The 26,298-nt window shown below is 43.5% G+C and overlaps 1 protein-coding gene across 1 annotated transcript in view; it reads left to right on the forward strand.

The window, feature by feature from the left end:
* The window catches only part of LOC310781154 (contactin-associated protein-like 5), a gene marked incomplete at its 5' end in the record, with an annotated part of 138,645 nt that overhangs the window by 109,222 nt on the left and 3,125 nt on the right, over positions 1-26,298 (forward strand). Inside the window, 9 exons of the mRNA XM_083641697.1 lie at positions 11,741-11,911; positions 12,463-12,681; positions 13,322-13,561; positions 16,711-16,796; positions 17,696-17,834; positions 19,497-19,630; positions 21,046-21,133; positions 23,557-23,748; positions 24,770-24,835. Of these exons, the coding sequence (XP_083497823.1) occupies positions 11,741-11,911; positions 12,463-12,681; positions 13,322-13,561; positions 16,711-16,796; positions 17,696-17,834; positions 19,497-19,630; positions 21,046-21,133; positions 23,557-23,748; positions 24,770-24,835 (1,335 nt within the window). The remainder of the gene's footprint in view (positions 1-11,740; positions 11,912-12,462; positions 12,682-13,321; positions 13,562-16,710; positions 16,797-17,695; positions 17,835-19,496; positions 19,631-21,045; positions 21,134-23,556; positions 23,749-24,769; positions 24,836-26,298) is intronic.

The following is a 26,298-nucleotide window of genomic DNA, read 5'->3' on the forward strand; positions in this document are numbered from 1 at the left end:
CTCTCCTCTCTCCCGATTGTATTTTTTCACGTGTTATCCAGAATTGTCATGGGTAGCCTCTAGGTAAAATAAATCGGATATATTTAATGTTCTATTGATGCTGGATATGTATAACCAGGTCTGACTATAGTCGGACATTTTAGAGAGGTGATCTTGCAAGAATATGTGCTGGCAGCCTGGCACAACAACATTGTCCATCTTGCTTCTTCGGTCGCTATTCTCTCTCATGAAGATTTGTTTGCCGACGGGGAGAAAGCCCCACGTGATAGCCACCCGTCAATCTCTCTGTCTCTCTGCTCAACATGTTGTAGTAACTCAATTTTATTTTGAAATTCAGTTGATTTTGCCATTTCCGACGGATATTGTGCGTTTTTCTTTCATGGCTTGACAGAAGAAGTCTGCCTGCACGCGCCTTGTCGGCTTCAAAATAGAACTCACGCCTATTCGATAAAATCGGCAAGGCACAGGCAAGGCGTGGGTACACGCAGGGTTCACGCTCAGGCGGCCGGTGTACACAGTCTCGTTGACTAAAACGGACGCCTATTAAAAAGCGTGGGTAAAGGCAAGGCATAGGCAAGGCTTGGGTCGTCGGTGTGAACCCAGCCTTAGGGTCTGTGGGAGGTTAGGTTTAGGCGTGGGGGCTGGGAGAGTTTAGCTCCAGCCGGTCCCCCGACGCGCTGCACACCGCCTCGCTCGGCTGGTTCTGCTTGTGGGCTATCAGCACTGCGGTCTGTTGTTACACAGAGGCCATTTACACCTGGCATTAACATGCGTTTTCTGCCATCAGATTGCAATCCGATTGTATTTTATCACTTGAAAGTACAGGTGTAAACACCCCCAAAACGCATTGAAGAAGGATTGCAATCTGATCGGCCAAACCACCTCCGGAGGTGGTCAGGGACGCATTATGACAACATTTAACACAAGTGTAAATGCAATGCGTCCTCTCAAAACGCATTCAGCAACTACCATACGGAAATACACCGCACCGGTGTGTGCCCTCATCTCGCCGCTGTGTCAAATGCGCACACACACAGGCAGCCTGTCACCATGCATGGACCGGCTAAAAATTCTCTTTCTCCCCCCCCCCGCTCCGCTTTTGCACAACACTCTCTTTCTGCTAGGTAGCGTTGCTTCAAAGTTTTGCCGCGGAGGTTTTGCCACGGCTTATCGAACCCTTTCTCCCTCGTTTTCCTTTCATTTTCCGCTCCTTTTCCAAAGGAGAAGTGTTGATATAAAAGAGAAATTATGCTCTCAATTGTATAACATTGTAATTTAGGATGTTACCTGAACGCAACACAGGTGGTTACAGCCAATGACATGCACGGAAAACGTATGTATGTGTGTGTGTCTCGGACCCAGTGTCTCCCAGCTCCATGGGAGAAGAACCTACAGAGAAAACTGCTATATCGACACGTCTGAAAAACTACCGCATGAGAGCGCAAAAGCTTTTTGCAATATTTGGGAGGTTTTTCGAAATTTACGTGTTTGCATTACCCGATTTTTATTGCGATATTTAGTAATGGAAACACGGCTTACAGACAGGCCAAGGACAAGAACAAGAAAAGTGGCAGGGGCAGAGCAACGTGTCCTTTTTATAAAGAAATAGATGCAGTGCTGCGTGATCGGCCATCGTTTTGTCCAGGTGAAGGGGACGTTCACTGTGCATTTGAGCTTAACAATAACCTCCATTTCCCTGTGCATGTATGCAAACATGCATGCACACGTTCAGGGGGCGCGCGCGTGATGACGTTCGAGCTGGAGAGCAATCGGATTGCAATCTGTTCACCCAAAACGCATGTTAGTGCCAGGTGTAAATGGAATCAGGCTGAAGTGATAAAATACAATCGGATTGCAATCTGATGGCAGAAAACGCATGTTAATGCCAGGTGTAAATGGCCTCATAGACGCGGCACCATTTTGAGATTTTGAGTGATTTGTTTACTTTAATCTCTGTAGTATTTTCATAAAACAAAAGGGAAAGTATTAATGTTGATGGTTTTGGTGGAATGCCATGCCACTGTAGAAAATACAACGTTGCGGAATGTTTAAAGCATTTTTCTCACGTTTTTTTTTTAGACAAATAACAGATTAAAATACTCATAACTTTTGACCTGAGAGAGCTATCACAGTCATTTAAAAGGTTATATATAGGGCAGAGTTTCTAATTTATGGAAATGTCAAAACATTAAAATGTCAAGTTCCCACCATGTGAAGAGTTTTTGCAGGCCACCACCCATATTTACTCTCTTATCATTCCGGACAAAATATGGAGCCTCAACATTAAAGGATGGCTCTACCGATAATCAACCCACTTTGTATCATTAATAATCTTGATAATATAAGCACATGGCCAGTGTTTACCTTCTCTCTCTGTTTTCCTCAAGGAGATCTCCCATTTCCTCCTCTGGCAAAGCGCTCCGTTGTGACGCGTTTTACGTCTCAATGCGTCAGAACGGAGCTGCGGAAGTTATGCTGGAGAGGCAGAATCTGCTCCGAGGGCGGCTGTTATTGTTTATTTTTAAGTATGTGCGTATCCATAGAGAATTGCATTGAGAGCCTTAACGAGCTGGCAGGGCGGAGTTTCTGCAGGAGGATTTTTCTCTGTGAGGTAAACAGAGAGAGAAGGTCAACACTGCCCATGTGCTTATATTACCGAGATTATATATGATACAAAGTGGATTGATTACCAGTAAACCCATCCTTTAATAAAATATTAGTCTACCAATGTATTTGTTATTGAAGTGTATTCTGTGTCAGCACCAGGGGCGGACTGGGATCATAATTCAGGCCGGGCATTAGAGACCAAGCAGGCCAGGCCGATACGGGCCGACGTGCGTGCCGGCGTCTGAAGGGTGGCGGCGAAAAATTTGGGCCGTTTGAAGCTCAATTTGGGCCGTTTGAAGTCCAATTTGGGCCGTTTGAAGCCAGATTTGGGCCGTTTGAAGCCCAAATTGGGTCATTTAAAGCCAGATTTGGGCCGTTTGAAGCCCGATTTGGGCCGTTTGAAGCCCAATTTGGGCCAAGTCCAATTTTACAATGAGATGCACCCACTTTAACCCTGAATAAAGTAATAAAACCACTAGTAAACCAGTAGGCGGCGCCTGGCCTGCTGTTCAGTGAGTGGCCTGGCCTGCAATTTTTTTTTTTTTTTTTTTTTTTTTTTTTTTTGCAGGCCAGGCCACCGGGCATTTGCCCGACATGCTCGATTATGCAGTCCGCCCCTGGTCAGCACTGTCTGTGCAGGACATTCTTATTTTTACTTTTGTTTTCCCTCTTTGCAAAACATTCAAATGCTCCATTTTCTTTTGAAACTCAGCCTTTTCTCCCCTTATGGCTGTATCATCTGCTTTGACACAGAAGTCTGCTTATAGGATCTTCAGTGGCTTCTCTTTGACTTTTCTCCCCTTATGGCTGTATCATCTGCTTTGATGCAGAAGTCTGCTTATGATCTTCATTGGCTTCTCTCTGGCTTTCTTGTGTGTCTTTCATTTTTTGGAAAGTTCATCCACACCATGCATCCTCTTTGACATAGTCTGGGAACGTACTATGTGGACTCTTAGCTACTTTGTTTCCTGTTCTCTCCAGCTCTTTCACAGTCTATTGGGAACACATTACACCAGAAATTGTCCTGCCAATGATGGGTATTTCACTTTTTTCATTGACATAATCTCAACCTTTGCAAATTGTGCAAAAATGTCCCTTCTTGACATTTCTTAGAAGCATCTAGGCATAAAGTAGGCATAGGTGTTTTCAAAATCATACAAGGAAAGTGTGTAGGATTGATTCTACCCCATTTTGTCAAGCAGTCATAATTTGACTGGGTCGTTTTGACAGTTTCCATGGCAACCTGATCTCATATCAAATTCATAATTATAGTTATGCCAATGAATGCACCCTCATTCCGTGTGATGCTATATGAATAGGGTGAAAGAGGAAGTAGAGCTCAAGTGACTGAAACAGGACATAGTTTACAGTTAAGTTAGAAATTAGCACAATGACCCAGCTTCAGTTTCTAACTCATAAGACGTTCGCGAGTAGCCCTAACCCCGATCCAAAGTGGTTTTAGTTGGTCATGTTTAGAAGTATATCCTTTAAGGAAGACTTTGCTGATTTTCAACCAGTTTGTATCATTACAATGTCGGTTGTATATGCAAACTTTTGCCGGCTTGTCTGTCTTTCGATCAGACTATCTGTGGATGCAGTTGCGGGCATAGAAAAACGATAAGTACAATCTGTAGTTCCAACAACAGCCGTACGAGCTAGCAACAGTCTTTCTGCCAGCAAATGGATGGGGAGCTCTCAGTGCAGGCTAACTTTAATTGATCCTTAATTAGGAAAACAAAATAATGCGTTTGTAATGCTCTGTTTAATTGAGTTAGGCCTATTTGTCTATTTGGAGTAATATGTTCTTGTCCACGTGTTTTGTTCTTGCCCATAATGAAATAATGTCCATAATTATGTGGTATGTTTTTGTGGCGTGCCATTATCAGTAAAGCGTCGGCAGACAGCTAAATTGCTGATGGCCCCACCTGTAACCGGCTGTCAGTGAGGCAATTATCCATTTAATTGTAATATAAGTAAGTATAAAGTAATATAACGGGTGGAGAACTCTAACAAGCTCACTTAATTTTCATTTCAAAAGTTTTAAAAGTTATGTGTGAGCGATTTAATCATACGTGTACCTTGTTATAATTATGTTCAATTATACTGCATGTACAGTATATCTATGTATGTCTGTCTGACGTAAAATGAAAGTACTGTGTTCTCTGTCTAGAACTGTCTGAAACGGAAGGCCATTGGTTTCATAACTGCCTTTCTGGTCACATGTTCTTTTTTTTCTTCTTTTTTTTTGTGATCAATTTTTTATTGACATCAGTTGTTCAGCTTAGTTACACGACATTGTGACAGACATTAGTCAGGATGCATGAGCCCTCATCCCACCTGCCCACTCATATCACCCCCCCAATACCCATCAGAATATATGCAGAGTGACATCAATTTTGTATTTATCACAACACAAAAGGAAATACAAAATGAAATAAAATATAGGAGAGCACCCTCTCCACCCCAAACCACCCACCCCCCACCCCCCCGCGGTCTCTTGTTTAAATTAACTGTCTCACACTTCGCTATTGGAGCACTGGTTCCTGAGGCACTGAGGTCATTAAGTCAGAGATCTGAGATGCTACACCTCTCCAAAGTTCAAGAGTTGAGGACTTCGCTCTATTAACCCTCGCAGTGGAGAGTTCAAGCATTACTATATCACGAAAGTATGCCAGCCATTTGTGAATGTTAAGTGAGTGAGGGGGAAGCCATCTTTGGGCTATCATTTTCTTGACTGCGGTTAGGCCAGCAAGCCAAATCTTCCTCTGCTTCCCCGATAAATTAAGCTTAGAGTCATCATTAATTAATAGAAGTATTGGGTCCAGAGGAAGTGGGTGTTCAATTAAATCTGATATTATTGAAGTTGTTTTATCCCAGAATTCTTGAACTAGTTCACATTCCCAAACCATGTGTAAAAAAGTTCCGACTTGTTCCGGTTGACAGAAGGAACAGAAAGGATTGGGAATGGCTCTAATCATGTGCTTTCTCTGAGGAGTCCAATATGTCCTATGACAAAAGTTGAAGTGGATCAACTGGTGATTTGGGTTCTTGGAGCAGCTGAAGATATTTTCCCAGACTGTGTCCCACTCAATCATGTTTCCCTCTGAGGTCAAATCCTCCTCCCACTTTCTACTTATTGGCAGTTGTCCTATGCGTGCATCTGTTAGATTGGCATACAATCTCGACACCAATCCTCTAAAGGGTGAACCAGAAATCCAGTTAATGACTGGGTGTGCCTCAAGACCTCTCCCCCATGGAGCTCCATAACCTTTCAGGGCAGAACGTAAACGTAAATAAACAAAAAAGGTATTTCTTGGGACATCAAATTGAGTTCTTAGATCCTCAAAGCATAATAAACCATTCCCGTCATACATGTGATTAAGATTATAGATGCCTTTCTCACTCCATTGCTTACAAACAAAAGGTTTATTCCCAGATAGTATATGTATATTGTTCCAAATTGGAGTTTGGAAATGCCATTTGTTAGTGTAACGTAAATGTTCCTCCACTCGTTTGAGATTGACTATGGTATTGGCTATGATGGGACCAAAGGTTGACCTACACTTCTTTAACTTAACACCTGAGAAAGCCACATCCTGCAATCTTTGCACTCCAATCACTTGTTGCTCTAAATCTCTCCATGGAACTGTAGACAAGGGATCAATCCACACTTTTATACATCGTAATTGATAAGCCATGTAATACATTTTAAAATCAGGCAAAGCTAAACCACCATTGTTTTTTGTGCGTTGCAGGGTAGAATATTTTAACCTAGGTTGCTTATTGTTCCATATATAGCTACGGATTAGTGAATCGAGTCTTTTCCAAAAAGTTGTTGGTGGGGGCAAAGGAATCATTTGACTGAGAAAATTAATACGAGGTAACACGTTCATTTTAACCACAGCAATCCTAGATCGTAATGACGCTGGAAGAGTGGACCACCTGGCCAGATCACTTTGTATGTTTTTTAATATTGTCTCATAATTGTCTTTGACAATCTTATCTAGTGAGGATTGTATGCTAATACCCAAATATGTAATTTTGGATTGAATCGGTATCTTATCATACACGGATGGTGTCGCTGTCTTATTGTTTAGAAAAAGCAAATTAGATTTATCCCAATTGATTTTATAGCCGGCGAACGAGCCAAATTCGTTGAATGTCTTGAGAATGTTTGGTATAGATTCCTTGAGGTCAGAGATATATAACAGAATATCATCTGCATACAACGAGATTGAATTGTTACATGACTTAATTTTGATATTACAAATTTCCTTCTGCCTTATCATTTGCGCCAATGGTTCAAGAGAAATCGCAAAAAGCATGGGAGAAAGTGGGCACCCCTGCCGAGAACCCCTTCCAATCGAAAAGGGTTTTGAGTGCAGTCCGTTTGTTGAGACCATGGCTGTGGGATTTGCATATAACACGCGAACCATCTCAATAAACTTGGCCCCGAGGCCAAGCGTTTCCATAACTTGCCAAAGGTAGTTCCACTCTAGCCGATCGAAGGCTTTTTCAGCGTCAACTGATAGAATTGCAGTAGGTACTTGGAATGTGCTAGCCTCATGAATCACATGTAATAGCCTGCGTATGTTGTCCGCGCCCAGGCGCTGAGGTATGAAACCCGACTGATCGGGGTGAACCAGTTTACGGATAAAACGTTCCAGTCGGAGTGCCAGCACCTTGGCATACAGCTTAAGGTCAGCCCCCAGGAGGCTGATCGGCCTGAAGTTAGCACAGTCCAAGTGATCTTTACCTTTTTTGGGTATTAAGGAAATTAAAGCCGTGTTTGTCTGTTGAAGAAAAGTGCCTCTCTTTACAGCTGAGTTTATGGCTTGAAGAAGGGTTGGCCCCAATATATCAAAGTACTGTAGTAGCAGCTCAGACGGGATTCCATCTAGCCCTGGTGTTTTGCCTTTATTAACCCCTTTCAAAGCTGATTGGAGTTCCTGTAGTTGAATTGGTTGGCCGATTTCTTCTGCCTCCTCGGGGTCAAGACTGGGTAGATTCAAGTTTTCTATAAATTTTTTGTATTGGGTCATGTCTGAATTGGAGTCGGCTGTATACAATTTTGAATAAAATGATTGAAAGGTCGCATTAATATCTTTTGGATTGGCTGAAACCCCACTGGGTGTGCGAATGCTGTTAATTGCCGCTCGGGATTCACTTTGTTTAAGTTTAAGAGCGAGTAGCCTACTTGGTTTGCAGCCATTGAAATAGTAGTTTTGCCTCACTCTGTGCATTATGAATTCGGCTCTTCTTCTTAACAGGTCGTTCAATTCTGTTCGCTGTGTCATTAAAAGATTTTGTGTGGATTTAGAAAAACCTGTCTTAAGGGACTGCTCTAAAGAAAGGCACTGTTCCTCCAATTCAACAATTCTCGCTTCTCTACTTTTCTTCAAATGTACAGCAAATGATGATGTGAAATCCCTGATGAAACCCTTAGTTGCTTGCCACACAAAAGAGGGGTCAGAGACTGAACCTGAGTTAATTGAAATAAAGTCATTGAGTTTGGCTCTAAATTTCAGATCAAAATCTGTGTTCTGGAGAAGGGACGTGTTAAACTGCCATCATTTGGACTTTTCACCCAATGCAGTGTACTCAAATGTAGTTATGAGCGGGTTATGATCAGATAGAATAGCTGGATCCATTGTTATTGCTTTAAAAAGAGTCTTGAATTCACCAGAGCACAAAAGATAATCGATACGGGAATGTGTATGATGTCGTGTAGAAAAGAAGGTGTCATCTCTACTCGAGGGGTTATGTAGCCGCCAAATATCAGTGAGATTTAGGGATTCCACCATTGCCTTAAACATGTCTGATGCTTGACTTTGAACATTAGTGTGGCTAGCCCTTGATCTATCTAAGTTCAGGTCTAATACTGCATTCATGTCTCCCCCTATAATTAAGGAGTATTGACTAAGTGTTAGCAATTCACTGGTTAAGTGTGGAAAGAAGTTTGCATCAAATACCGTGGGCGCATACACAGAAACAAAAGCAATTTTCCTGTCTCTCATGGTGGTACATATGTAGGAAATTCTACCTGTTTGATCCTTGCTAATTTTATCTATTGAGAAGTTGCATTTTCGAGAGAGTAAAACAATTGAGCCCTTCGTTTTAGTACTTTTACTAGAAGAAGCCGCCACCTTGTAATATTTGTTTTGTAAACGGTTAACATCTACTTTGCGTAAGTGTGACTCCTGTATGAGAGCCACATCAACATTCTTCCTTTTTAAGTAGTCAAGGAATTTAGCCCGTTTGATTGGTCCATTGAGCCCCCTAATATTGATTGAAAGGAGCGAGAGATCAGCCATTATCAAATTGTAGCTGGTTATTGTCAGTTCCCCTGTCGGACATTACTGAAGAAAGTAATATGTATAAACCATTGAGCAAAGTGTGATTCACATATAAAGAAAAAAGAAAAAACCCCTCCTCCTTCAGACCGCAAAACCCCTCCCCTGTTGTCAAGATACGCGACCACATCAAACGCAGATCGCACACACTAACCCTCTACCTCCTTCTAACTGAAGCGTGGGGACGTTCCAGGACCCACCCACATCCGCTGCTCTGGAGTGCTGCTCCCACACAATCATAAAGTATGTGAAATATCACTTCCTTAACTATAGTCTGCCCTGTGACACTACTACTGAGTAGATAAATACTCGTGACCACCCAAATAATTTTGTGTGTATGTGTGTTTAGAGACACTTTGTTTCACATGAATCACGCTACCCCCAAGCGCAGCTGTCACGTAGGCTGGAACGTTCCCCACTAGAATGAGTCAGGTTTGTTTACATAGTCAAATTAGCCCTTACAGCTCGGGTGACAACTAGCATCAACATTCGTAACGTTAACCTATTAGCAGGGTATAAACAATAATCAGACTTATCTTAACATAGATAGAGCAGTGTTAAACAAGTTATTTCCATTTGTATAGCGCAAATCATAAGTTTCCCAGTCCAGAAAAAAGTCCAGCCTATTCCAAACAAAGTGAAAGCAAAACTTACCCACCGTGATAGGCGAAATGCATGGCTGTCCTAATCATATCAATAAACGTGCGCCCACAACAAAACGTAAATCTGCCAGTTCCGTATGAAGAGAGTCAGCTTTTCCGTGGATCCAGCAGTCCGTATAAGAACGTAATCACCAAAGTAGGCTGCGCATGTCCCGCTGTAAAAGTGAAGATTAGCCCACGCATTTCAGAAGCTAATCGTTGGTGTCCGGCTCCTTCTCCTGTCCTGCCTCCAGTCGTGGGGTGTCCTGTCGTGGTCTGGGGTCCTTGTCCCTGTTGTTTGCCTCTCTCAGCTCCAGACAGAATTCTTCTGCATCCTTGGCTGTGGTGAAGTTGTGCGTATTTCCTTTGTGATTTACCCTCAGAGTGGCCGGGTAAATCAGGAAGTTGAGGATTCCCTTGGCGTAAAGCTCTCTCTGCACGTCCACAAATGCTTGACGGCGTTGTATGGTAAATGAGCTGTAGTCTGCTTTAAACCGTAACAGCTTCCCAGAGTCACGAATTGGCCCGTTCTTCTGTGCTTCTCTCGTGCCTTGCAGAATTGCCTGGCGGTCTTGATATCTCAAGCACCTGAATATCATGGTGCGTGTGGAGCCTCTGCCATATATTCTGTGAGCCCTGTCAATCTCTATGACAGGCTTGTTGCTCAGAACGGGGATCCACTCCGGCAGTTGTTTTTGTAGAAAGCCGATTGGGTCATCCTTCTCACGGCCCTCTGTCAGCCCAACGATGCGTATATTATTACGCCGAGACCTGTCCTCCATTTCGGCCATCTTGTGTTCAATTTTCAGGTGATCACCGATACAGACATTGACTGACTTTTTCATCTCCCGTGTTTCCCCTTGGGCATTGTCCACCCGTTGCGCCAGGTCACGTACAGTGGTACTATATGTTTCAAGTTCTGCCCGAATAAATTGTAGTGAAGTGTTGATCTCAGACACTGCTCCCTTTACTGCATTGTGAACAACGACTTCGAGCATGCCTTGTTGTTTCTCTAACACTTTGGCGATAATATCCTCCATGTCGTGCTCCATTTTATCGTCACCCCCGCTAGGTTCTCTGAGTTGTTTGTCGCTAGCCGCGCTAGCTACTCCCGGTTGCTTGTCGCTAGCCACGTTAGCTGCTCTTGGATGTTTGCTAGCTGTTTTCGCTGTTCTCTTTTGCTTGTCCGCAGGTGTAGACAACGATTTTATTTTCGACCTTGTACCACTAGACATCGTCCTGGACCCATAGAGTAGCCATTCCACCTATTTAGTGGTTAAATAAACCTGACTTAGTGATAAAATATGGAGGTTTATGAGGAGCTCTAGCTGTCTGCGGCCATCGCGGTTGCCGGTCACGTGATCTCCCCTGGTCACATGTTCTACATGTATTTGAATCACTCTGACATGTACCACCTGTTGATATGCCCAAATAAGTTGTGTTTCCTGTGTGTTTCTCTTCCCTTAATTTCTGTATAAGTAACAATGCTTTTGCACTTGGAGTTTAGAGTTTGCTCTCGACACACTGTCAGTGTGCTCTTTGGAGTTTCTGCTTTCATTGATAACTAAAGAAACACAGATAGGCAACTTTACTTGTTCAGTCCTTTATTTCAAGAAAGACCATTTTCTCTCTGAGACATGTTTCCACAACAGTTAGTCTGACTAACTCCAACTGTGTTAGTAAGATGTATCATAATGTGTACATAATTACTTTGTTACCATTCACGGACACAAAACCTGATGCTGCCAGATGTTTTGTTACTGAATGCAGGGTGTGTCTTATCTCTGGTTGCATGCACTTCCATACTACATTTATTCCACATTTTGTATTTAGAAAGCTGTCCAAATCTTACATGACATGATTTGATGTGATTTAAATAGGTGATATCGTCTACAACAAGCAAGACATACATACAGCCAACCAACAAAATCAGTTATCTCCTTCCTTTTTTATTTTCTATCGGAGTCTATAGGACATGCAGTCTCCTTCTACCAAGAACCCTCATGGCTCTCCTCTTACGTTGTTCCCTTTGTTTTATTTGTCTCTTTTATTTTCAGAATGCATCTGGAATGCAGCCTCTTCTATCGAGAACCATACCCCCTTACTGTATCTTACCTCGTTCCTTTTCTTTTCTTTCAGAGTCCATCTGGAATTCAGCATCTTTCTACCAAGAGTCGTCCTACCTCCACTTCCCCACCCTGCAGGCAGAGCTGGGCTCGGACATCTCCTTCTACTTCAAGACCAGCGCTCCTTCAGGAGTCTTTCTGGAGAACCTGGGCCTCAAGAACTTCATCAGACTGGAGCTCAGCAGTGAGTGAACGTTCAAGACCTGCTGACCGTAATTAGAAACCTGCAGAGCATGCGCAGATGACTTGGAATACAGATGCAGCCACCTTGCCTGCTGATCCTTGACACATCCATCCTTGACATCCAGCGTCACTACTTTAACTGAACTTAACGTAACCCTAACATAGCACAAACCAATTCATCCTCTTAATAAACCATATAGATGGCCTTCATTTCATGGTGTAACAAAGTTCAGGTATGGCAGCCGGCTGCTGGGAGCAGCAATTCAAGGTGACTGCCACTGTGGTACTGAAAAGGACATAGACATGCTCATAATAAGTAGCGAAAAGAACCATATTTCATACCATACCATACCATACCATACCATACCATATTTCCAGGTTCAACGAGTGATCAAGCCGCTATGGAAACCGTTGAAATTGTCAACCAAGTTGACCAAGTTAGCAAAGAATCTGCACTTGTTATGTACAGTATGTGCATCCAGACAAAGACTGATGTGATAGATGCAGCTTCACCTTAACGGTCGTGTCTGTGCCCCCCCTCCGCCCTCCCAGCTCCCTGGGCGGTGACGTTCTCCTTCGACGTGGGCAACGGGCCGGTGGTGGTGGCCGTGAAGGCCCCCGTCCCGCTGAACGACAGGCAGTGGCACTACGTGAGGGCGGAGCGCAGCGTGAAGGACGCCTCCCTGCAGGTGGACCAGCTGCCCCTGCGCTTCCTGGATGCTCCGCAGGACGGACACCTGCGCCTGCGGCTCAACAGCCAGCTGTTTGTGGGTAGGCCTGGTCTCCACCTCGCCAGCTGAGGGACTCATTGATTTCATTAAGCAACTTTTAACAATGCCACAATGCCCCCCCCCCCCCCCCCCCCCCAAACACATTGCGTATGATGCCATGCAGTTTTGTTAGTTGTTTTGTTTCACCCGTCGGCTGTCTCAAGATTTACAGTGGCCTCGGATACACAGTGGGTCATGGTATGAATTATAATGCAATCAATTAAAAAAGAAAAGCGTATTCATTTTCATTACACAGTAACTTTTTGGTTATGCCAAAGAATTACACAGTCGAATGGCTTCAGAAATTCCCCATAAGCCTCCCAGAGATTCAATCTTTGGAGGTCATAAATTCTGATTTGTCATTCTTGGGCTCTGCTGTTACTCTGGGCTATAATGGCTGGAAAGGTCAGCCCAGCATTTTATCCTCGTAGATATTCTTGCATATTTGCATACTTAGTCTTAATGAAGCCTCACACACTCCAGTGCTCCCAGAGTCGCCTTAGATGCTTATTGGACTTAAAAAAAAGGCTTGTCATGGATCCCATCAGCCTTGAAGGAACTGATGATTATGAAGTAGTTATAGATGCTGTGTAGCACAGTAACGGGCGTTAGCGGTGGACTAACGGCCGTCCTTCTCGCAGGGGGAACGGCGTCCCGACAGAGAGGCTTCCTGGGCTGCATCAGGACTCTGAGCATCAACGGCGCCACCTTGGACCTGGAGGAGAGAGCCAAGCTGACGCCGGGGGTGAGCGCTGGCTGCCCCGGGTACTGCCAAGGCTCCAGCAGCCTCTGCCACAACAGAGGGAGGTGCATCGAGAAGAGCAACGGCTACGTCTGCGACTGCTCCCAGTCTGCCTACGGGGGACCGGCCTGTAAAGAAGGTGGGTGATGCTTCTATCCAGTCCAAAACAAGACGCCATATTATCAGCCCAAAGATCCCTCCTTCCATGACTAAAGAGGCAACAAGCACTTCGTTGGTGGTGATCAAACTCTCCTTTTCTCTTCAATGCGCCCGTGCCCGGGCTATCCACATCCACTCCCTTGCATCCCCGCTTTGCCTTAAAAAACCCCGGTCAGCCCCTCATCTCCCGGCATGCATAAATTCTCCCCCGGTCAGCCCACGACCTGACTAAAGCATACCCCAGGCGAGCTCCATGACCCCCATTTTCACTCTCCCAGTTCCTGAAATAACTTTAAATTCCTTTGGGGGATGTCCTATCTCATACAGCACCGACGCCCTCTCTCATAAGCAAGAGGAGCGTCACATCATGGAGTCATACGCCATACTCAAACCGTCTATTCTGATTCAATAAAGTTTGTTAAAATTATATTAAGAGTCTCTCATGATTGAAGTGTAGTCGTAGACTGAATTTCAATCATGGAAGACCAAATAAGGCATTAATAGAGCACCCCATGCTGTCATACCCCTCAGCCCAAATGACGTCACTAAATGACGTCACCATCTCCGACGTCACCTTCTCCATGACGTCCCAAATGACATCAGTTATGACATCATAAATGACATCATAAATGACATCAGTTATGACATCATAAATGCCCTTCTCCCAAATGACATCAGTTATGACATCATAAATGACATCAGTTATGACATCATAAATGCCCTTCTCCTGGTACTATATAAAGCCCCCATCACCACAGCTTAAATCACACTTGTGCAGTCATCACTCACCTTGTGTCAGCATCACGCATTCATCCAGCATCTCCAGAGCAAAAAGCTTCATCCCACCACCTCCCCAGATCACCACCAATGTCATGACTCCTGTTGGAAACAAATCCCCTTAGGGGGGATGTCCTATCTCATACAGCACCGACGCCCTCTCTCATAAGCAAGAGGAGCGTCACATCATGGAGTCATACGCCATACTCAAACCGTCTATTCTGATTCAATAAAGTTTGTTAAAATTATATTAAGAGTCTCTCATGATTGAAAAAAGGTTAAAGGAACAATTCACCCAAAAATGAAAACTCAGTCTCATATACTCACCCCAATGCCAGTGGAAGGTCGGGTGAGGGTTTCTACTCCTCAAAACATTTGTGGAGTTTGAAAATACGTCATTTACAACCCTTTTTAGTTGGAATCTTCACTGTAGCCGTGAGCTGAAAGTGAAAGAAAACAGGGTGTAAATGATGTATTTTCAAGTCAACTTGACATCTCGGGGCTTCTAGAGACTTGGATTACGCCAGACGAGCAGTATGGGGCATTTTTTTTCCTTTCCTTTCTTACATTTGAATGTTGGTCACCATATACTTCTTGATACAAGGACCGATACATGGAGTAGCCCCGCGCTCTGCAGAGCCAGAGAGCCCAGCCGGCGGTTCGTCTGGCTGCCGCACTGATACCGGCCGCATTGATATCAGCCTAGTTATTCGCAACAGCGCTGAATTGGATGAAAAAGGACTGATATATATGATAGAATCTATCATATAGATGTGTGTGTGTGCGAATGAATTATCTATCAGATAGATAATTCATGGCAACCATCTTAAAGGCACTGCAAACATCCATCTGTTAAGTTAGGTTAGGAAAATGTAGCAAAACGAGCTGTTAGCATGTTAGCCTGGGAGAGGCTAACGTTAGCTAAATGCCGTAGCCTAGCAAGACACCGGTCCATTTTTTTAAATGACAAACCCTAACCAAGTTGTTTCACTTGCCTAACCATTAACGTAACAACCAACCTTCAAGGTGTAAAGTTAATTCATGTTTTAATTTGGCATTGTCGGCCAGGGCTGGTATCGGTGCGGCTGGTGTCGTTGCGGCAGCTGGATGGGCTGCTGGCTGGGCTCTCCGGCTCTGCAGAGAGGTACGGATACATGACAACTTCATAACTCGTTGCTGCCCATGTTGTTTCAAATTTCAGGCGGTAAACGTGAATGTGGGTTCAATCACTACCGTGCCATCTTAATTAGCGATAAAGAGAGTAGCTAAACAGACATTTACTTAGCGTGATGCATTATCGCTCTAAAGCCAGAGGATCTGGGCTTGAATAAAAATCCATTTATGTATTTATTTCATATTGATGATTTTCCATGGAGCCTCTGAATGCATTTCTCTGTGAAAAAAGTGTTCTTTGCGCTTCAGTGAATAACTGTATGAAATACTGAATCTATAACCTAGTCTGTCTGCGCTTCAGTGAATAACTGTATGAAATACTGAATCTATAACCTAGTCTGTCTCTGTTGAAATACTGAATCTATAACCTAGTCTGTCTCTGTTGAAATACTGAATCTATAACCTAATCTGTCTCTGTTGAGCCCTTTTCATTGGCACCATCTGTTTGACTGGAGGAGGTTAACAGGGCAGAATGCTTTCAAATTCCGTGAAAGTGAAAGAGAATTTGCTCAGGTAGCACTTAATTATTCAATATATTCAAATGAATGTGCTTTTTTGAGAGCGGTCTTGCTCTTTTGGGCCAGTTGTAGCCACAATTTTGCAATCATGATTTTCCAAGATCAGAGTTCTTCACACCAGTTTGTGGCAGTTAAAATGGATGGTTGGCACGAATGATCTTGTAGTGTGTGAGGGTTATATATGAAGTGATGTTGAACTTTGGTACCCTGGGTTGTGTAGTGTAGGTGATCCTCTGTTATCTCTTGCTCCGGTTCAGGTGATTGGAGAATTGTTTTTTTTCTCTCTCTCCATTCACTTCCATTGCATGGTGAAAAAGGTATGAAAATCACACTTCTAGCACATAGGCAGCCACCTTGAATTGCCCGCTGATCCTTGACAGGGCCCATCCAGATCTTTGGCAGATTAAATAAAGATAAAACAGAAACTTAACTTAATATACTTAAACTCAACTTAACATAACATAACTTAAACCAATGGTCTCGTTTGTTTACGGCAGTCACACTGTCTCAAAACGTACGTGGTATTGATTTATTGATGTTAATCTGCCATTAATCTGCCACCATTCACACCTCTATAATCTGTCCTATCATTTGTAAGCCTTTAAAGATGTCATAATGTATAACACAACCGCGTGGCTTCCTCTGTTTCCTGCACATGCAGAGGTGTCGGTGTCCTTCGACAGAGAGTCGTCGGTGACCTACACCTTCCAGGAGCCCTTCTCGGTGATGCAGAACAGAAGCTCGCAGGTACTGTAGGGATGCAATGATTATAGATTTTGATGGTACGGTTATAGTCGGGAGGAAAAATCACCGTTTCACCATTATGATCCATTCATTTATTTACGTGAGCTCGCCTATGTTCTTACAGCATGTGTTTACAATGCAATCACGCTACTGTTAGTAGATTGGTTGACTACGTTTCCCATACACCCTAGGGCAGACCTGGGCATTAGACCTTGTTCACACAGGACGCCGAACGTAAGTAGAGCTGAAGCTTGAGGCAGGCACAAGCTGAACTGACGCCTAACAGTTCACACAAGAAGCCTTCTCTTTTCCTCTCAGCGCATCCTCGGCACGCCTTGAACCCGCCCACAACTGCCATTGACTTCATGCGTGGCAGCTTCAAGCTTCACGCGTCACGCTTGAAAAATAGGACTGAATCCTGAATGATCGCTTGAGCAAGGCGTGAGCGTGGCTTTGGCGAGGCTTCAGCGTGACACGCGCTCAGATGGCGTGAACGGCCTCGCCTGTTAACAAGGATGCCTAAATGAAACTTGTGGGTTCAGCGTAGGTTGAGCCGAGGTTGAGCGTTGCTTCGGCGTATGGTGTGAACGGGGCTTTAGGCATTATGGGGCCCGGGGGCCAAAAGCGGCCCTCGTTATGGCTCTGCGTGGCCCGGGAGGTCTAAGACAAACCACATCATTTTACTTATGAAGCTAAAAAAATTCAAATTAGATGACCTAAATTGGCTGTTAGGAGTGATTTTCAATATATAAATGCAGAAGAATATGTGTATGTTTTCTTTAATCTAAAGATAAAATTAGAGCTTACGGTTACGGTAGCTGAGCCTTTGCGGTTTCAAAACCATGACGTTTGAAATGGCGGTTAATAGTGAAATGGGTTAATCGCTGTGTCCCTGCTCCCAGGCCTCCAGTGTTTCCAGAGACAGCAGCAGAGCCAGAGAGGACATGGCCTTCAGCTTCCTCACCTCCCAGAGCCCGGCCATGCTGCTGACCATCAGCACCTTCAGCCAGCAGTACATCGCCCTCCTCCTGGCCAGGAACGGTACTACGCACACACGGCTTTCATATTTGGCAGTGAGCAGAAAAAGCACATGGGGGAGGGACTGTGGATTTGTTCATCTGTCTGTCCCTCCTTCTGTCCATAATTGACCTTTCCTTTTTGCTCTGTGCTCCAATAACAGTTGAGTAACCCCGGGCAACTTCCCCATTCCTGTCATACTAGACACTGTAAGTCTATGGGAGGACTGTTCAAACCATGTCCTCTTTGAACTGCTCCTTCATAGAAGGAGAAAGGAGAAACTCCATTCAAACTTTAAACGGGTCACCACTTATAGTGCTTTATTCATCTCATTCAGCTTTTTGATACATTTTGGACTTGTTAAGAAATGACAGTTCTGTGCTTTTTCCCCCAACCTTTATAATGGGATCCTACCGAGCCAGCCTAGCATGTGTGATGTCACAATTCACTTGACTCTAGAAGACTTTCCAGGCTGCACTTTTTACTAAATTCACACATCGTAAAACTGTGACAGTCCAAACAACGTTAACACTACCTACTGTATAGTATACATCAAAACCTTGATGTACTTTTGCTCTCGCTCACAATTTCAAAATGTAAGCGATTCAATGTATAGTTTCTGAGATATTAAAGTTTGTTTGACAGCTTTTCTACTTTTTTTCCTAGGTTCTGAAAGGGGGCGGGCCTTAGGAAAGGTCAATGGCTCTGTTCCGGCACTTTCACAATTACACTGATTGTCCTCAAGGGGCAGAAGAGCATTTGTTTAATTGTCTGTACTTCACGTACAATATTTCGGACACTGCTGCTAATCAGATTTTCACAAAACCTAAGGGAAATGTGGGTCTCATTGCTCCATTGTGGCATTTTGAAAGTGCTATTGAACTTAGTAGTAGCTTCGGTTGTGTAGCGTCCTTCATGTTAAAACCCCCAAATCGTCAATTCTCTGTTATCTGTTGCTCCGGGAGAGATGATTGGATAATTGTTTTGTCTCTCTCTCTCTCTCTCTCTTCAATGTCATTCCATGAAAATAATTGTGCTTCTAACACATAAAGGAATGTGAACAAAGCAGATTCTGACAATATATATTACAAATATACAGATCCTTTCCAAAAAATTTGAATATCATGGCAATACCATGGATGACCGTGGACTTCAGCGAATTGTCAAGCAAAGACGATTCAAAAATTTGGCGGAGATTCAGAGGGAGTGGACTGAGGCTGAAGTCAGTCAACTGAGAAGTAACTGCTGATTTTCTTCACACTATTCTAATTTCTTGAAATACTGTGTTGGGGGTTTTCTGGAGCTGTAGGCCAAATTATGAAAAATGAAACAAATAAAGGCTAGAAATATTTCACTTTGTGTGTAATGAATCTAGAATCTATGAAAGTTTCACTTTTTGAAAGGAATTATGGAAAAAAACGAGCTTTTCCATGATATTCAAATTGTTTGGAAAGGATCTGTATATATAAATATAGTCATGTGACTCACTTGTGGTTAAGTTCAAAGAACAAAGAAATACTATGTTTACAAATCTATATAATCTATATTTCTTTGATTATTTAGAGAGTATTTAGAATCAAATGTAGATTTACACTTTGAAATCTGTGTTCAGATACTGTGCAGCAGTGTTTGGGTGGTTGACTGTGCCTTGTGAATGTCTTCCTGTCCATGTCATCCTGTCTCCAGGGAGTCTGCAGATATGGTACCGTCTCCAGATGGACAGAAGCCCGGACGTGTTCAGCCCCAGCCTCAGCAGCCTGGCAGATGGACGCCTCCACCGCATCAGAATCCACCGAGAGGGCAAAGACGTCTACGTACAGGTGAGCCATGGGCACATGAGAGAGCAAAGACGTCTACGTACAGGTGAGCCATGGACGCATGAGAGAGCAAAGATGTCTACGTACAGGTGAGCCAAGGACGCATGAGAGAGCAAAGATGTCTACGTACAGGTGAGCCATGGACACATGAGAGGGCAAAGACGTCTACGTACAGGTGAGCCATGGACGCATGAGAGGGCAAAGATGTCGACGTACAGGTGAGCCATGGACGCATGAGAGGGCAAAGATGTCTACGTACAGGTGAGCCATGGACACATGAGAGGGCAAAGATGTCTACGTACAGGTGAGCCATGGACGCATGAGAGGGCAAAGATGTCTACGTACAGGTGAGCCATGGACACATGAGAGGGCAAAGACGTCTACGTACAGGTGAGCCATGGACGCATGAGAGAGCAAAGATGTCTACGTACAGGTGAGCCATGGACGCATGAGAGAGCAAAGATGTCTACGTACAGGTGAGCCAAGGACGCATGAGAGAGCAAAGACGTCTACGTACAGGTGAGCCATGGACACATGAGAGAGCAAAGACGTCTATGTACAGGTGAGCCATGGACGCATGAGAGAGCAAAGATGTCTACGTACAGGTGAGCCATGGACACATGAGAGGGCAAAGACGTCTACGTACAGGTGAGCCATGGACACATGAGAGGGCAAAGATGTCTACGTACAGGTGAGCCATGGACACATGAGAGGGGAAAGATGTCTACGTACAGGTGAGCCATGGACACATGAGAGGGGAAAGACGTCTACGTACAGGTGAGCCATGGACACATGAGAGAGCAAAGACGTCTACGTACAGGTGAGCCATGGACACATGAGAGGGCAAAGATGTCTACGTACAGGTGAGCCATGGACGCATGATGAAGAAAGGCAATTAACGGATCAAATCAGAATTAGCATCAAACCTTTTCACATCAAGGACCCCTAAACTGACACAAATTAAACCACAGACTCCCATTTGATACAATTTTGCCCCAGGTCCCCCATCTGATAAGATTTTACTTTTACAGTAGATGTTTTATTATATAAGTGTATAAAACCCATGACCAAAATAGTCATAAATTCTGCCATTGTGTTACTTATGGATGGAATTATAGTGAAAATAAATAACTCCCCTTTTTGCTGGGGACTCTCTCCCCCTCAAGGACCCCTGGGGGTCCCTGGACCCCACTTTGAAAACCACTTATGTAGAGGAATTTGGGATGTCTAGACCTGCTCCCACATTATAAATCATGAATGGGACAAGGACAAATTTTGCCAGACATGTCACACAAATGCACTAAAATACATGTTAGTAAGCGAACAGTCTGTCTGTCCGGCCGTGCGTGACGTGGTTCAAAGTGTTCTTCACAGCCCCCCCTCCTTACCAGTGTGCTTTCACTCTCTCCCTCATCTAGATTGACAAGGACATGGACCTCAGGTACAGCCTGTCATCCGACACAGAGTTAATCTCAATCAAATCGCTGACTTTGGGGAAGGTCACAGGTGAGCTCCTGAGAGGAATGCAGAGGACATTTTTGGCCGACGTGCTTAGGAATGATGAAACGTTACGCTGGAGCCTGCCGCCGCATTCAAGGCCTTTTTTCACGCTCAATAGGTGTAAATGAAACGGTTGCTGCTTTGATAAAGAGTTCCTTTTGTAATACGTTACAAATCAGCATCAGCCAGGGAAAAGGGCAAAAGGGCAGGTAAATAAAACTATTTCATTTCTTAACAGAAAATTTTCCCAATAATATCTTGATTATTTGCTGTAAGGCCGACCACCTCGTAGGAGGAGAGTCATTGAAAATTATCTTGCCATTGTCGCTATCTTCTAATCAGCCTCTTTTCTGACCACTCCGCGCGAGCCGCAGATGTTACATTGATTCAGCTTTATCACTTTACTCATTAATCAGAAGCTAAATGAAACTTAAGTAAGTAAATCATGCCTCATTTGTTGAACACAGAGACTCACAATTGCTTAGGGAGTGAGCAAATCTATGCTAATTGACCACATTTGCATTTCAAAGCAACCGTTTCCATTTTGAGGTGTCTCTGGGTTGAACAAAGCTGAACTTGCAGTTAAATTGACTGTAGTCTGTGATTAGATCCTTTTTTAAAGCCGAGCAAAAAGGACTCCGGTCAACGAGAAGTGCTCTATACTCGGTCATGTACAAAAACCATATCCCAGAAAACATCAACCAAGCACACGAGAAATATCTGAAATATCCCGCGACGTGCCAGGATTCGACTAAAAAAACTCAACCCCCGAGTGAAAAGAATGAGTAGTGACCCACTTCCAAACTGGAATACATTTTCTCAAAGCAGGCCCGTTCTACAGAAGCCAGTGTATTTCCCCTCGAGGCCCTGGGAACGTCTGCTGTCTCTTTGAGCCACATCCATGAAGTCAAGCGCCGTGCTCATTTGACTGGAGCTCAACACCACCCCATTGCTTACAATGTGTTCGCTGCGGGATCAGAGGAAAACATTACCTTATTGGCTGGGTTCTATCTCCCAGGGACCTATTAACTTAAAGTTAATTGCTGGGGCCATACAACAAAAAAGGACCCCCTCATAAACAAGTTTGGTGGTGGGGAGCCGGGGTTTGTTATTCCCTCTAAATTACCCGCACTGGGAAATTGATGCTAATTATAGATTTCATACCAATTAGATGGAAGAATTTAGAAGAATAACACACGGCTGAATTTGACCCCTATGCTTGCTTAAAATCCATCACATGGAGAAACAAAAACAATAATCCCTGTTTGACCGGAGGTGACGGCCACACACACACACACACACACACACACACACACACACACACACACACACATCTATCACCCATTTCTCCACGCTCAGAATAACATCATACAGTACAGTGAATTTTCCCTCTTCATTTATTCTAAGCCAACTGTGACCTCCTTACACTGTTAGCGGGTAGTCGCAGTGATTAAAAGCAAACGGCGATGAATTATTTAAATCAATGCATTGCCGAAAGTCTAATGTCATTTGCATGCATTTCATTTGCGATAATTAGAGACTGCCGCCACAGCGAAATCGGCACGGACACACCCGCGTCGAAGAGAGGCAGCCCGAATGGGACACACCAAAGAGAGATGACGTTGCGGGAGGGCTATGAAATTCAAATCAGATTCATACTGTATACTTCCCATGCGGATAATTCAGCGTATTATTTCATGTTCATCTTTTTCTTCTTTCTTTTGTTCTTTTTTTTGGGAGCGTTTCTATGTTCGCTCAGCCCCCTATGTTCCCTCTTATCAGTACCTAATGCGATATTTCCCCCCCCCCAGGATGGCAAAGGCATGACCCGCGCTACTCTGTCCCTGATTGGCTTACCCTGATATTTTAACCTAACCTTAACCAATCATCACTCCTCATGCCTAAATCTAACCAATCATCAGTCTCCATGCCTAACCTTAAAGGGACACGCCAAAATTTTTGGGAGATTCGCCTATTTGCCATATTCCCGATAGTAAAACGATAGATACCCTTCTCTTCCCTGTGGCCCCACGCCCCTGCTGCTAATTACAATGGTTATTGAGCGGTACAGCAGCCTATCCGCGTTCAGTCACCAAAAACACACATTCCAACAGCGCCAAAACACTCACATGTACTGTACATGTTGTGACTCGTGTACTCACCACGCTATGAAATAATAATCCAAAATTACGAGAAACTGTCATTTTCTAAGCAAATCTCCCAAAATGTGTGCGTCTTCCTTTAACCAATCATCACTCACCATGCCTAAACCTTACCCCATTCATTGGCAGAGTAGGGCGGGTCATGCCTTCGTCATCCTGGGAAAATAAATGTTGTATACCTAACCCTAAGCCTTAGCTCTGATGTTGAGGGAACATACTGTATGTAGGGCTGAGGGAACATAGGGCTGACCCCCTTTCCTCCCCCAGGAGTGGACGTTATTGACAACGAGGTGAGACAAGCCGGGGCCAGAGGGTTCATCGGCTGCTTGTCATCAGTGCAGTTCAACCACGTGGCTCCACTGAAGGCGGCGCTGCTGAATCGGGGAAGCTCTCTGGTCAGCGTGCGCGGTCAGCTGGTCGAGTCGAACTGCGGCGTACTCGCAGAGTCAAAAATATCAGGTAAACATTCTGTATAATAAATACACTCAGGATGTTTTCATTCAGATTCATACTCTAGGTGCTGTTCAAAATCCCCTCACTCACTGTTGTTAAATATGATGGCAGCAAACTGATGTCATAACTTTAATTCAGCATCTTGTTGCACATGTAATGCATCAATGTATTGCTGCTATCCATTGTGTATTTCTGTGTGTGATTTTTAGGGACGGAATATGTGATTTTGCCAAAATAAATCAAATCAAATTAAACAAATAAAAGTATGTATTTATTTTCTTTTTCTTTTGGCCAAAATGCAATATCTACCATTTCAGAAGTGTCACACCTGAAGTATTAGGACAAAATCACTGAGGCATGAAAGTACAGACTACCATTGAAGTGAATAGCTATGCTGAGGCTTACAGAATTTTGATTTGATTTGAATTTATTTGGGATAAACAAAGTAAAACAAACATGGTACAATGACTTCATGTAAATTTGACCCCAGAGGATAGCACAAGAAAGTATTCATTAAAACACTTATTTATTGCCCCATTGCCCCAAGCACAGACAGGCAGACACATTGAGCAAGCACATGCATGCCAAGTACGGCAGCAAAGCAGGACGCTACATGTAGGCTAGCACAACATACAAAACATGTAAAACATACAATGTAGCATTTAGTGCCAGAGAGAAACATCACAGAGGCATACATGCTCAAGAAAAAGAAACAAAACAAACACCTAGATACATAATGAATGAAAGGATGTATGTATGCTTAATGCTTAATGGTAACATTTCAGAGGATGTAATCATCTGTGCCTTTTTTCTTTTTTTTTTACTGAGCAATGAACATCAGGTCAACATTGACCTGATCAACATTGACCTAACATTTTCCTTTTTTCTCTCCACGTTAGTTCATGTTTTTATAAGTCAAATCCCGCCTCCCCCCCACCAACTAACTGAAACTGATAAACTAATCTATTCCTTGTTATGTCATCTTTGACTATTTCCCCCACGATCTGCCATGGGATGGATCACTCAGAGACAGTCGACAGAGGCAAGGAGCCATTAACGAACGCTTCGCAAAGCAACTGGGCAGTAATTGGAGGTGAGTTTGCCGATCCCGACTTGTTAAAGTGCTCAATTGCCAAAGTCAGTCTCGTGTGAAATGAGGCTCAGCTATCTCTGCTTCGTGTGCTCTCCTCCTACATCCTCTTAGAATAATGTGCGTCAGTCAGGACGGGAGAACATGCCACAATGTCGGCATTTCCAACACAAGATCAGCTTCACAAGCAATTACACGGGAGGGATGTTATTTGCACTGCAAAGTAAAAGGTCTTGTAAATTGACTTTCAGTCAGATATGATTGTGTTCTATTGAGATAATGGATGGATTGTCAAGGGAAAACGAGAAGACCAAATAGCTTTCCCAAATACAATTTTCCGATTGGAAAGCCCGATTGTTCAATGACTGCCGAGCGTTATTTCATTGTTACCCGAGCTGATTACATATTCAAAGCAGCATTGCTGGATCGAGATATCCATTTGGCGTCGAAGAGATCTCAGTAACACTTTCAACTGTGTGGATAATGTGCCTGCACGTTCCTAAATGCCTATCTAATGCAGTAAGTACATTATATATACGGTAAAACAAGTATAGCCCCTATTGAGAGTAACTTGCATTAACTAAATTACTTTGTTGAGGTGTTTTCTAATTTGCAGTAATGAGACAAAACATTTTAGGAGGCTGTTATCACTGCTATAGTAGATATGCTGTTGTCACAAATCTTCCAGCAGCCACAGCTGGTACCGTCACGGAGGTCCACTGGAGAACTGACTGGGCACAAATAGTGTCTAAATTTATACAAGCTGCAGTCCAGAAAAAGAAAGCTAGCTGAAAAAGCTTGTTGTGGTGGTGTGGCTGTAGATCAGCACCATCAGTAACGTTCTAAGCAAAAGTGAACCGTCTGGTGAGGTCAATTTGCTTCCAAATGTAGGTTACTGTGACAGTAAATAACTATTTTGTCTTTAGCGCTAAAGTATCAACTGCAAAACACAGTTGTAGCTTGAGAAGAGACTGTTCAGTTAACCTGAACACACTGGCTTTGTTACCTATAGCCAACTTGCCAGCAAGCTGATTTAGCAAAGCTAATGTTTAAGGTCCCTGGAAACCAAATTCAGAGATTTGTTTCTAAACTACACGTGTTAGAAATGACTTGTTGAAAACACATGAAAAAGTCTTAGCACCATGTAGTACTGAATTGTGGCATTATACTGTATATATATCGATATCAGATTATTATTCTTTACTCCCATATCAGTATTGGCATCGGCCCCAAAAATCCAGTATCGGTCGGGCCCTAATCTCTGGTGGTCATTTTGGAGACTCCCAGCTTTTGGGTTACAGTGCAGTGAAGCATTATCATGTCTGGTACACACTAGCATTATCATGTATTGTATACAGTAAAGTATTATCATGTATTGTATACAGTAAAGCATTATCATGTCTTGTATACAGTAATGCATTATCATGTCTTGTATACAGTAATGCATTATCATGTCTTGTATACAG

The sequence above is a fragment of the Poromitra crassiceps genome, assembly GCF_964638095.1.
Source record: "Poromitra crassiceps genome assembly, chromosome: 8".
NCBI lineage: Eukaryota > Metazoa > Chordata > Actinopteri > Beryciformes > Melamphaidae > Poromitra > Poromitra crassiceps.